General features: G+C 42.6%; 2 protein-coding genes across 3 annotated transcripts in view; one reads left to right on the forward strand and one right to left on the reverse strand.

The window, feature by feature from the left end:
- Positions 1 to 8,590, forward strand: stom (stomatin). 2 transcript variants are annotated; one of them, XM_056432543.1, is made up of 8 exons: positions 1 to 208; positions 1,163 to 1,189; positions 1,484 to 1,593; positions 1,816 to 1,888; positions 5,654 to 5,736; positions 5,890 to 6,093; positions 6,945 to 7,079; positions 7,202 to 8,590. In XM_056432543.1, the coding sequence occupies exons 1-8, from the start codon at positions 148 to 150 to the stop codon at positions 7,385 to 7,387; spliced, it is 879 nt and encodes a 292-aa protein (XP_056288518.1). In that variant the 5' UTR covers positions 1 to 147; the 3' UTR covers positions 7,388 to 8,590. The 2 variants fall into 2 exon arrangements, with proteins under 2 accessions (XP_056288518.1, XP_056288519.1); XM_056432544.1 differs by lacking the exon at positions 1,163 to 1,189.
- Positions 8,589 to 13,484, reverse strand: part of gsna (gelsolin a) — a 20,492-nt gene continuing 15,596 nt past the window's right edge. The window contains exons 11-16 of the mRNA XM_056432535.1: positions 12,816 to 12,986; positions 11,865 to 12,039; positions 11,493 to 11,614; positions 9,686 to 9,763; positions 9,538 to 9,598; positions 8,589 to 9,410 (exon numbers count right to left, since the gene is read on the reverse strand). Coding sequence (XP_056288510.1) covers positions 9,241 to 9,410; positions 9,538 to 9,598; positions 9,686 to 9,763; positions 11,493 to 11,614; positions 11,865 to 12,039; positions 12,816 to 12,986 — 777 coding nt within the window. The 3' untranslated portion in view covers positions 8,589 to 9,240. The remainder of the gene's footprint in view (positions 9,411 to 9,537; positions 9,599 to 9,685; positions 9,764 to 11,492; positions 11,615 to 11,864; positions 12,040 to 12,815; positions 12,987 to 13,484) is intronic.

Below are 13,484 nucleotides of genomic sequence, written 5' to 3' on the forward strand. Positions count from 1 at the left end.
CCTACAAGTCAACCTAAAGGGTTAAATCGAACCGAAAAGGCAGCAGCCCCTTCGACAGCAGCAGCTCGCAGGCACACGGTCAGTCGCTCCCAGTCGGTGCACGCGAGGATACGACTGCTCGCCGTATTATCATCTCTGGCGAGGGGAATGGACACCGACAACGAAGAAGTCGCCATGAAAAAATCCAGGAGACATGAACGCCAAACAGGTACCGCTTTGCTTGCTTCTTAAAGCGCTTATTTATTTGGAGGGAGGGGGGGGGGGGTTGGTCCTTAACGGTTCATTCAGCGTCACCGACAAAGCGACGGTGACCGTTAGAGTCCGTTATTGGCGAGGTGACGCCGGAAAACATCAAGCGCAGCCGACATTAGCTCGTACCGTTTCGTGTTAACTAGCTAACCTAACATTTAGATATCTACGTCACAATGCCGTGTTTAAGAATAATGACGCATAACGTCAAAGGCTGCGCAGCCATCTGCTTATTTTTTCACATTTTTTTAACGTTACTTTGATTGATAATGTCATTCCGTTATAGATGGCTAGGCTAGTAGCCGTTAGCTGAAGGCACTGGGTGTGGTAATCAGTATTGATTATGTCAGTGACGTCACGTCAGGGGATGACGAGCAGCATCAGCAACAACCACAGCCAATCATTGATTAATTGATTGACTTATGTCAATTATTATTTCTTTAATACCATGTATTTTTTCATTTATTTAACCAGGTGAAACAAAAAAAAGACTAGCTTAGTTAAAATAAAATAAAAGTTAAGAGACAAGTGACATAACGGAGTTAATTTAAGAAACACTGACATTTTTGCCTCCATTTCTTTAATTTTATTTTGAAAAGCAGTAAGCGCTATCAGTTCTCTGTGATTAATTGATTGACGTATGTCAATTATTTCTTTTAATACCATGTATTTTTTGATTTATTTAACCAGGTGAAACAAAGAAGAGACTAGCTTAGTTAAAATAAAATAAAAGTTACGAGACAAGTGACATAAGGGAGTTAATTTCAGAAACATTGACATTTTGGGAACCTGCCTCCATTTCTTTAATTTATTTTGAAAAGCAGTAAGCGCTATCAGATCTTTGTATCCGTTATTGAGCTCTGCCTAACTCCTGCAACGTTCCCGTAAGTCTGACTGATTACTTTGTCTGTAGGTCCACTCTCTGTACACGATGTTGAAGGTAGGGCTCTCATTCATCCAGTGCATGTCTGACCTTTGACCTGACCTAGTGAAACGCTGCGAACAAGTGCCTAAAAGAAGTGATTGTGTGGTATGTGTGGGTGGAGGTGAATCATACACATTTACAAAAGGGGTTCATTTAGAGATGGATGAACGCTGCTCTGATGCGTGATTGGATTAGATTTGTGTGCTCTTAGCATCCGAATTATCTTTTTTGAACCGCTGTTTTGCACATGTGTCAAATTCTGTGTCCATCGAGGTATTCCCACGGATGTATTTGTCTTCTTCCCCTCAGCTTTGGAGAATTCAGAATACGAGATTGGCTTTTGTGGCTGGGTGTTGATCAGCTTCTCCATCCTTCTCATGCTGCTGACTCTACCCATCTCCATATGGATGTGCATCAAGGTCAGCTCCGGTGTTTATTGACCCCGTTGCAAGCAAAGCTAGCGCGGGTGTATTTATTTAACATTATTTGACTCGTTTACTTTTATAAAAAGTATCCTGAGTGATCGGTGTGATTTGTTCCGTGGCTTTTTATTTTATTTTAGCATATCCAATGACATGTATTCTGTTGAATAAGAGAAAGACCAGACTTGTACACCAGCCGTGTGTTTGTGTTGTTCACAGATTGTGAAGGAGTATGAGCGAGCCATTATCTTCCGCCTGGGGCGCATCCTGCGAGGAGGAGCCAAAGGCCCAGGTCAGGATTTTCATCTTATTTTTTTAATACACCATCAAATATGATATTGTTGACCTTTTATCAATATGGTAATGATATCGTAGGGTTTGCTTTTGATCCTTTCACTCAATATTTACATAGTATTTTATGGATATAATGACCGAGTTGGTCAATTAAAGTAATAGAACAGTCAGTTCAGAATCACTTAACTGTAACATGGCCTTAAAAAACAAGAACAGACAACATAAGGAAAGATGTAATCTGATATTCAATTAAATTCAGTTTATTCTGTATAGCCCACAAATTACAAATGTGCCTCAGAGGGCTTTATAATCTGTACACATACGACATCCATGTCCCAGGACCTCACAAAACTTCCAAAATATCACCATATCAATACAGTAGTGACATACTTTCCTCCTTTTAAACAGGGTTCAAGTGTCTGAATGCCCCCACTGGACTATGTTACACCCAGATGATATTTAGACTACGATCTCGACCATAAGCGGCAATCAGGCAGCATAAACCACAATAATACAAATATGACGCACCACAGATATGCCAGTGTTGTGGATGTTGTATAATTCCTGTTTATTTATCATATCAACTCTTTTAATTCCAATCGGGTGCAGTGCATCAGTCACGCATTGTTCGATCACGTGTCCCCGGCAAGTTGAGGTCGTAGAACCTCGGCGAGCAGACGGGTCTGAGTGGTCACATGACCAGATCTTCTGCGTATCTCGTCGGCCCTTTATCTGTCACACGGCGCGGGGCCCTCTTCAGGCCTGGTGGACGGGTGTGAAGCATCGAGACCAACTCTTTTGGTTCCTTATTTTTAATGTTCAAAATGTCATTTATTTCCCAAATATGCTTTAAAAACAACAAAACATAAATAATAATATAATAACTTTATTTATAAAGCACCTTTAAACACAATGTTTACAAAGTGCTCTACAGAGAGTCAAAGCAAAACAAGTGGAATAGCAAGAAACCAATATCACATTAAAATGTATATATTAAAAATAAAATGGAAAATAAAAAACAGACTAACTAAATAAGGGGAACCAAAGTTCTGCATAAAAAGACTAGATCACTTCAAAGCTGTTATATAAAAATGGGTTTTAAGAAGTGATTTAAAAGAAGTTACTGATTCTGCAACATGTGCACTCGAGGTCGACCACGTGTTTATCTGAAGTGGAATCCGATCGCGAGCCGTCACTCGAGACTCGTGATGAGATGTATTTTAATGTAAAGGTCCTTTTGGGGCTGAGAGTTATCGACGCAGATCAACGAACACTTGGCTCTTTGCCAGCAGATGCTCTGCCAAGACTTTACTGCACACATTTACTTCTTGTGTCCGGGGCTTTTTCACAACGGTCTTCAGTGGTGAGACACACAATCGGTTGTATTGAGGTCAATAAACTGTCGTGGACAGCCTTGCTTTAGTAAACTCGGCAGTTGCCTCGCCAGTAAATTTAGGATCATTGTACTAAAATGTTCTTTTCAGCCATACATAGTTTTTATTGAGGCTTATACTGATAGCCGATATTCAATATCATCCAATGTTTGTCGATTGTCAATCGGACTAAATCACATAGTTACCTTCGCATTGAAAATGCGGAAGGTAATGTTTTGATCGCCGTGTATTTATGTATTTATTTATTTGTATGCATGTTACTCGCATAGCTCAAAAAGTATTAAACCGAATCGCATGAAATTTGGTGGGATGATTGGTTATTATCCGGGGACCATTTGATTAGATTTTGGGATCGATCGGGTCAAAGGTCAAAGGTCATGGAAAGGTCAAAATCTTCTTTTTACCATAGCACGGTACATTTTTATCCAATTGGCATGCAACTAATGCCAAAATGTTCATAATTCAATGCCCAATCTTGTGATATGCGAAGGTATGCGCTTTACCAAGTGCTCGTTCTAGTTCAACCTGTTTTTTTAATTTTTTAAAACCAATTTATAGTGAGTGGTTCCTCCAAGGACTCTCTACATGTCACATCATGTAAACACAAGTTTCATAGATCGTGTGTTTTCACATATCAGATACTGTTTGTATAGCATCCAAATTCTGTATTCTCAATCTGCGGTTGCATTTCATGAAAGACGCGTTCGCTCCATGAAAGAGTGAACACTCTTAAAAGAACAGACTGGAGGGTCACCCGGCGTGCCGGCGGCTCTGAGGCCCGACATCTGGATGTGACGCCGTTGTGACCTTATACACATTCTGCGTTTGACACTCGACACCAAGAACAGCTGAGACCTAACGAACATGTTATAACAATTCAACCTGGAGGGTGACGTGGATGTCTGCGCTAAACCTCACGCTAATCCGGCGGGAAGAAGTCGAGATGCGAGTGTCAACCTGCCGAAAGCCAGAATGATAATACTGACATTTTTTTGCGTGGGATGTATCTCACGGGAGGGGAGGGGGGGGGCTACGATACTCTCCCACCCATCGGCGGGTCAAATACAAATCACAAGTACAGAATTAGCAGTGGAGAAGAATATGTCGGCCTAATAATGCCAAGAAGAAGAAGCCCCGCCTCCAAGGTTATCCACAGGTTTCGATTGGCTCCCCAGTCCACAGGGCCATATTTCTGTTTACGTTCAAGGTCTGAGCGATTTAATCATTCTATTCTCGGTGATGAGACGTGTGTTTTGAGAGGCGTTGGATTTGTTTAAGTAAAAAAATAATAATGACAGACTCCCACGAGAAATAATCTGCGTGCGTCTCCTAACTCGCTGTCTTTTCATCTGTTTTGGATGTCTTGTTTTGTGGGATCTATAAAAAAAAAACACACAAACAAACACAGTGTCCTCCTCAAAATGCTGCAATGTGACTCCTCAGAGTGCTTAGGGACGGCGTGGAGTAATTATAGCTCTCCGCCTGCCAACTTCACGTTCCTGAGGAGCCGGAGGAACCAATGGTAGAGCTGAATTTAGCCTTTAGCCCCCCCCCCCGTAACGCCGCTCGCCCTCACGCTGCAACGACTCGGGGCGTTTCCCTGCATATGTACTTCAGTTTAAAACCCGTCTTGCTGGGATAGTTTCTCATAAAACACTTTGCCTCTTGTGGCCACGCCCCCTTCTGCCATGAACAGAGATGTTTGTTGCTAACGGGACTTTTCCAGGATGCTCATCCGTGGATTCGTTCCCCGCTGCGTCGCCACAAGTTGTTTACGCCTGAGAGCAACGGAGGCCTCGTCCTCTTCTTCCTCTTCTTCTTCTCTCGTCTGACGGGAACCGAAGAAATTGTTGTGACTGCTGGAAATGTCATGACGGAAAACGCCAAACGAGGCGCGACTGCTGTTGTCTCCCCCCCCCCCCCCCTTGTGAGCAGATGGCTTTAATCTTCCCCCATCTTAAAAAACACACCATCCTGACAGGAAGTGCAGGCCCCGCTCGTCTCTTCTTCCTCTTTTTTTCTTTTCTTCTACTGGCGTGGGCATTAATGTTCGCTAAATGATCGCACACACACGCACCTCTCGCACGCGTCTGCTCCGCTCTGGCCACGCGCCGCCGTCGTTTAATGCGCTAATTCGATCGTTCGCGACTCGGAAGCACCGCCTCCCGCGAAAGCCGCGGCTTTGCCTTTCGCTGTCGGCACAGCTGCGGTCTTTACGGGGAGAGCGCTCGCCGCGGCGCCGCGCCAGCATCCCATTCATCCCGGTGTTTTCAAAAGATTTGCGAAGACGCCGCCTCATTATTGTGTTTACCGGGGCTTTAGTCTTTGTTCGCTAACTGTTTGCGTTCCTCGTGGTTTTCCCCCCGCAGGGCTGATCTTAATCCTGCCGTGCACCGACAGCTTCATCAACGTGGACATGCGCACCATCACCTTCGACATCCCCCCCCAGGAGGTACGACACACACACACACACACGCACGCACGCTTCCAATCACGTGACACGAACACCGTGTGGCGTTCAAAGGACGTCAAGTTAATTGTAATTGCTAAACAATTTGTGCCTGTTTTTTTTTTTTCTTCGATTGCTTTCCCGCCGTCTCTGCAGGTTTTGACCAAAGACTCCGTGACGGTGAGCGTGGACGGCGTGGTGTACTACCGGGTCCAGGACGCCACTCTGGCCGTGGCCAACATCACGAACGCGGACGCCGCCACGCGGCTGCTGGCCCAGACCACCCTGAGGAACGTCCTGGGCACCAAGAACCTGGCGGAGATCCTGTCCGACCGCGAAGAGATCGCACACAGCATGCAGGTGAGGCGGCCAGAGGGATCCAATGCGGCACGCTAGTACTAATATGTGCTAATATGCGCTAATATGCGATAATATGCGCTAATATGTGCTAATATGCGCTAATATGCGCTAATATGTGCTAATATGTGTTAATATGTGCTAATATGCTTCCAAAAACACGTCTAACGACAGGGTTCTTAAGGTGCGCTCACACCAAAAGCGTTGCAAATTGTTCACGTGAGTAGAGTCCATGCAAAGTCACAGAGCCTACAGGTGATGTTATGTATAAATATACATTATATATATATATGTCTGTATGATATTATTGTTATGAACCCGAACACGAGGGCGTTGGATGTTCCGACGTTTGTGGGATTTCCACAACGTGTATAACATAGAACTGGTGGTTAGTTCTTCCGTGGCGGATGAAGGAAATGATAACTGTTTCCACGGAGTTAAGCCACGCCCCCTCACCGATGCTCCGCCTCCTGTGTGTCGTTCTGGGGGGTTTTGACGCCACCACGTGCGTAAACGCGGTGGCGTGCCGCGCAGACTGTAGCGTCCGACCTTTTTAACGTAATGTTTTCACAGTCTGCCTGATTGTCATTAAGTACAGGAAGAACAAAGCGGCGCTGACTAAACGCGCCAATCTGTTTGACTTGATGCATAGAAGTGAAATGAACCCGTAAACACTGCAGGACGACGAGGCTTACAGCGTTTGTGATGGGCTGAGGTGGAGCGCCACCTGCTGGACAAATGTAAAACAGCAGGATAGTTTGCTTTGTCAGGGGAAAGAGTTTTGAACATAACCACGTGTTCAGCAGAGGCTCCCGAAAACTTTCTAAGAGCGCGTCGACCTCTCGCCCCCTCAGGCCACGCTGGACGACGCCACGGACGACTGGGGCATCAAGGTGGAGCGGGTGGAGATCAAAGACGTCAAGCTGCCCGTTCAGCTCCAGAGAGCAATGGCCGCCGAGGCCGAGGCCAGCCGCGAGGCCAGAGCCAAGGTACGGAGGTCGCGTCGACTCGAACGGGGGAGGACGTTTAACACCCTTCAAAATAAAAGCGCAGGATTTTTTTTACATTTTTTTTAAAGCTAAGGCGATCATATTTATTTGTCCTCCTCCAGGTGATCGCGGCGGAGGGCGAGATGAACGCGTCGCGGGCGCTGAAGGAGGCGTCGCTGGTGATCGCCGAGTCCCCGTCCGGCCTGCAGCTGCGCTACCTTCAGACCCTCAGCACCATCGCCGCCGAGAAGAACTCCACCATCATCTTCCCGCTGCCGCTGGAGATGATGAGGGGCTTCATTAAATAGAGAAGGGGGAGGAGTCTCAGGATGTCAGTTTCGGTTAATTTTTTGCTTTTCGATAGGCCGACGCCCCCTTACCGGTCACTTACCGGTGAATTGTTAAGATTAATAAAAAAAAACTAAACACATGAATTACAAAAGGTGCGCTCTATTTTTACTCAAAGAGCTTTTGGCGTTTCAATGCGCTACATCCAAATTTACATCCATTTTTTTTTTATTGTTTTGTATTTTTTAACTTCCTGCCTTCTTAGTCTATCTTCTGTTGGCTTTGTAGAAGTTTTATTATAATTTGTGCCATTATTGAATTGGAGTATGAAAAGACACACACACACTACATCTTTTATCCAGTTGCCAATACTTTTGGATTACTTTTTGGATATTACTTGTACATGTTTACAGTATGCGTTCTCTTCATACACGTGTGTATATATCTATATATACGGTTCATTGATCTCACACCGTTCTGCCAGGAGCCTTAACTCACTGCCATCCATTCATCTCACAGCCAAATATCACGTTTCTATGCATATGAAATTCAAACGAGCAACAGTATTTTATCATGTGTGCTCTTTCTAGGTGTAAACAAGCCAAATAGTTAGACCTCTTCGTATTAAACACTATATTGTAGTTGTTACATGTGTCCTCCTTTTGACATGGAAAGGACAATAAGTTAATGTATATACTAGTGTGAGCCTGACTCGAGTGTTACTATGTGTATCTATACAGTAGTCAATATATATATCATTGTATGTGTATGTATATACATATATATGTGTACAAATACATTTATATAAATGTGTATATAAATACATTTATATATATGGATAGATATACATTTATATATATATAAATACATTTAGATAAATAATTTGTGTTTTAAAGTAGCACTGTGGATGTATGTCTTTGTAAAATACTAAATCTGTTACATCATTTTATTTATTTGAGTTGCGTTACATCGGGGTTTGGGTCTTCCGTTTGCTCCAGCTTTATATCGAGGGATGTGGGGTCAAGAGTTTGACCTCTGAGATGGGTGGAGCCAAAGATTCGTGTCCCGTCACTTTTCTTCTCCGTTGGCGTTGAAAGAATAATCGTTCTTTCTGCTCGTTGCGTTGTCTTATACACATCTGTATTATTTTTTACATAGTTACTTTAGTTTTATCCTGACATGACGCTACTTAGAACTTGAAATAAAGACGCTGTCCAAAACCATTTTTGTCTGTTTTTTTATTATTCTTTTGGGATCGGTGTTTGAAACACGTGACACGTTTTTATTGAAATTCTAACGTCAGGAAGCGCCGCGGAGGACGACACGTCTGGACTGAAAAGCGGCGAAGCGTTGGGTTCCTGTTGGCGATTACATCATCACAAGCTTTCCTGGACATAAGGCTGTTGTGTATAAAAAATAATAAATATTGTGAGATAACTGGAGACAACCGATCTCTAGAACTGAAACGGAATCTTTATATTAAAAGAAATAATTAAAAAAGCAGGAAACCAGAGGAACAAATATTAAGGCATTGATTGTGTTTCCATGGCAACGTCTTTTCTGATGTTGCAACACGCCAAGACTGTTGGACTCGGTCCACCTGTATATAAAATAAATGTACTTCAATAAAAATCGCAAACTGTTAAGTGCTAACCCTACAAGCAGCCTGAGCCTCTGCTCAAGCTCTATTTCTATTGGTCGAGAGACCAAGTGAACTAAAACACGACATCAACCAGGAGCCTGAAAAAAAACATCAAATCAAAAAAGCTTTAAAAGGTTTTCTGGGCGCATTGGCGGCAAAAAAAGAAGCAGTTTGTGGCGAAGTGGGGGTCAAAGGTCAAAGGGCTGATTGATTGGGGGGGAGGTGAGAGTCTCACAGGGCCAGCTCGGCCATGGCGCGCTCCAGGGGGTCGCTGGTCCAGTACTCGTGGTCCCAGCCCAGGAACCAGCCGGTGAAGGTGGGCGGCTCGTAGCCCTGCTTGATCTTGACGACGGGCGTCCGGCGGTCCCGGTTGGCCGGGTCCGTCTCGATGTAACGGGCCGCTGAGGAAAACGAGGAAAAACACCAGCGTCAGTGCCCGATCGGGATAATAATAACGTGTATTTGTTGAACGAGCAGAATCGAAAATGCGCGATTGCATCCGAACGTAAAGCTCCCAGACGTCCTCACCGGACGCCATCGCCTCCGTCTTCTCCTCCTCTTGGGCCTCGAGTCCGATCCAGACGAACACCTGGGAGAAATGGCGGAGTTTTAAACACTTTTGTTCCTGTTGGTTGCGGTGACTCTGCTCTGCCTCCGCACGGAAGAGCTACCGTACCTGATCCCAGGCGTCCAGGATCATGACATCATCGGTGGCGAGGTCGTCCTGGGTCATCTCGCCGGGTACCTCCTCAATCTGATTGGAGGAGAAGGAGAAGTTCAAACTGTGAATTATGTAATGGGGAGATAATTTCTCCTTTTAAAGAAGACGTACTATTTATTTTATTTACATTATTTAATAATTTTGTATGCTTTTCCCCCCTCTTTTGTCTTTTATTCTTTTAGAGTGAGCAACATTTGAAGTTTTAAAAATGTTTTTAAAAGAAAGTGACTGTATGAAAACACTAAAACTATGACTAAAAACTACGCAGAAGTACAACCTGTGAATTATGTAACGGGAGATAATTTCTCCTTTCAAAAAAAGACTTACTATTTATTTTATTTACATTATTTAATAATTGTGTATGCTTTTTCCCCCTCTTTTCTGTTCTTTTTTTGGAGTGAGCACCATTGGAAGTTTTAAAAAAAAATTTAAAAGAAAGTAACTGTATGAAAACACTAAAACTATGATTAAAAACTACGCAGAAGTACAAACTGTGAATTATGTAACGGGAGATAATTTCTCCTTTAAAAGAAGACTTACTATTTATTTTATTTACATTATTTAATAATTTTGTATGCTTTTTCCCCCTCTTTTGTCTTTATTCTTTTGGAGTGAGCAACATTTGAAGTTTTTTAAATGTTTTTGAAGGAAAGTGACTGTATGAAAACACTAAAACTATGACTAAAAACTACGCAGAAGTACAACCTGTGAATTATGTAACGGGAGATAATTTCTCCTTTCAAAAAAAGACTTACTATTTATTTTATTTACATTATTTAATAATTGTGTATGCTTTTTCCCCCTCTTTTCTGTTCTTTTTTTGGAGTGAGCACCATTGGAAGTTTTTAAAAAAAAATTAAAAGAAAGTAACTGTATGAAAACACTAAAACTATGATTAAAAACTACGCAGAAGTACAAACTGTGAATTATGTAACGGGAGATAATTTCTCCTTTAAAAGAAGACTTACTATTTATTTTATTTACATTATTTAATAATTTTGTATGCTTTTTCCCCCTCTTTTGTCTTTATTCTTTTGGAGTGAGCAACATTTGAAGTTTTTTAAATGTTTTTGAAGGAAAGTGACTGTATGAAAACACAAACTATTACTAAAAACTACGCAGAAGTACAAACTGTGAATTATGTAACGGGGAGATAATTTCTCCTTTAAAAAAAAAACTTACTATTTATTTTATTTACATTATTAAATAATTTTCTATGCATTTTCCCCCTCTTTTTTTTTTTTTTTTTGGATTGAGCACCATTTGAAGTAAAAAAAATGCTTTTTAAAAGAAAGTGACAGTATGAAAACACTAAAACTACTACGCAGAAGTACAAACTGTGAATTATGTAACAGGGAGATAATTTCTCCTTTAAAAAAAAGACTTACTATTTATTTTATTTACATTATTTAATAATTTTGTATGCTTTTTCCCCCTCTTTTTTCTTTTCATTTTTTGGAGTGAGCACCATTTGAAGTTTTAAAAATGTTTTGAAAAGAAAGTGACTGTATGAAAAAACTAAAACTATTCCTAAAAACTACGCAGAAGTACAAACTGTGAATTATGTAATGGGGAGATAATTTCTCTTTTAAAAAAAAGACTTACTATTTATTTTATTTACATTATTTAATAATTTTGTATGCTTTTCCACCCACTTTTTTTGGAGTGAGCACCATTTGAAGTTTAAACATTTTTTTTTAAAGAAAGTGACTATAAAAATACACATTGTTATGAAAACAAAAACAAACAAAAAAAGACTTACGATGAAGTTTCCAGTCTTATTGGAGCAGGCGAAGAGTCGCGGTGGGTGAGCGTCCATCTTGTCCTTGAGTCGGGTGGAAGTGCGATAGTCCGCCTTTCCTCCAAGAGCCTCCCAGAACTCGTCTGTGAGGACGACAGTTACACATCTCTCCGTTATTCTGGACTTTAAAAGGGTAAAAAGTGCCGAAGGTAACCGAATCCAACGCGTGTCTCGATACTGCCGCGTCGGAAAAGGTTGTACACCGAGTAAAATAATTCAGTTTTCAGTTTCTTCTTGAGCTGTGATGACATCGTAAGGGATGACGCAACCACAGTCTTCTTGTTTTAATATGGATGACACACACACACACGCGCGTTATCCTGCGTCCCTCACCGGTCTCTCCTCCCTCGGACAGCTCCGAGGCCGACACCCCCAGGATGTCGCACATCTGCTGGGCTCCGTGCTTCTCGGCGTCGCTGGCGCCGACGCCCATCCACAGGAAGGAGCCGCCGGGGGTCACCAGAATAAAAGCGTCGTTGGAGTTCAGGTTGGATGACGCCGCGTCGAGCTGCGGGGGGGGGCATGGGTTAACGTGCATGTTACCAAATGCATTTTTTTCTTCGTTTTTTAAATTCTTGAACTTTTACTGCAAGTTTCTTAAATCGAGTGTTTGTGATTTTTGTCTTTATTACTAAAAAACAAAAGAAATTGAGAGCAAATGTTTTTATTTTGGAGAGATTTTTGATTTGCAGCAACAAATTCTGGTTATATTTAATTAAATTTTTCAATTCATTTACTTACAAACGAGAAATTTGCTCTCAAAACTTTTTTTGGTTTTGTTTGCGTAATAAAGACACAAAAATGCACCTTTATAGTTCGTGTTGTGCGGCACACAGACCATAATGTGTGGACACGGTACCGGTTGTAATCGTAAAAAATATATATATATATATATATATATATTCTACTTGTAGATAAAGTTTTTATATATATTTCCCTTTGTTGTAAAAAAGTTTATCCAATTTATAAAAATTTAAAAAGCCTTTCAAGTCTCGTTAATTTCCAAGATCAGCTGGTCACGATTGACTTCCTACTGAAATAGAAATAAATAAATAGCGCCTTTTGCCGGGGACTATTTTCAGCAGCGGATTAAACTAGTGAGTACTTCGGGGTGATTGTACTCCGGCGTGTGTTCGCCCGTTCCACCGGAACTCCTCGGCACAGCGGGAGGAGGCGCGCCAGGCTCGGGTTTCATCGCTCGTTGGCAGACCGGTGCTGATGCTGCGGTCAGAAGGCGGATGCCGCCATGTGTCATTACGTCACATTTTCATTTCTTCTTCTTACCTCCACGGCTCTGGTGTGTCCCGTCGAGTTGGAGCGCACCTGGAAGAGTCGCGTCTCCTCGGGCGCCGACTGCCCCCCCTCTCGGGACGTGCCGCCCTTGTACACCACCATGGGCCGGCCTCCGAACAGACTCATCAGGTGGGCCGGCTCTTTGCCCTGCACCACCCTCACCTGGCACACACACACACGACGGGAGAGATGAGATGGTTTTGTTTACGACGTCACATCGGACGGATCCCCGGCTGCATGACCCGGATACGGCCACAAGGGGGCAGCGCAGGGCTGGGAGAGACACCGACTCTCCTCCTGAACTCATGAGCAGCGTGTGTGACGTGAGACTCCGTGTGGTGGTCAGCAGGACTTCATCTCTTCATAGCACAGAAGCTCTATTGTTGTTTTGTGATCTTCCAAAAGGCCAAGCATGATTTTAACAATCTTTTTAGACTTTTATTGCGTTGTTTTCTTCAAAATAAAAGACCTTTCCTCTGAGTGTGTCTTGACTTTGCTGGCCGACCACCTGCATGATGTCTTTTGTTGTTGTTTGGCTGTTGTCTGATTTCTATATTTCATTTCCTCTGCAGGCTTTTATGTTCTATGGATGTTTTTATTCTGTCCATTTTAGCAGAGTTTTTCTTTATTGTATTTAGTTTGTGAGCCTCTGTGTCTCAT

This window comes from Pseudoliparis swirei, chromosome 15, assembly GCF_029220125.1.
Source record: "Pseudoliparis swirei isolate HS2019 ecotype Mariana Trench chromosome 15, NWPU_hadal_v1, whole genome shotgun sequence".
NCBI lineage: Eukaryota > Metazoa > Chordata > Actinopteri > Perciformes > Liparidae > Pseudoliparis > Pseudoliparis swirei.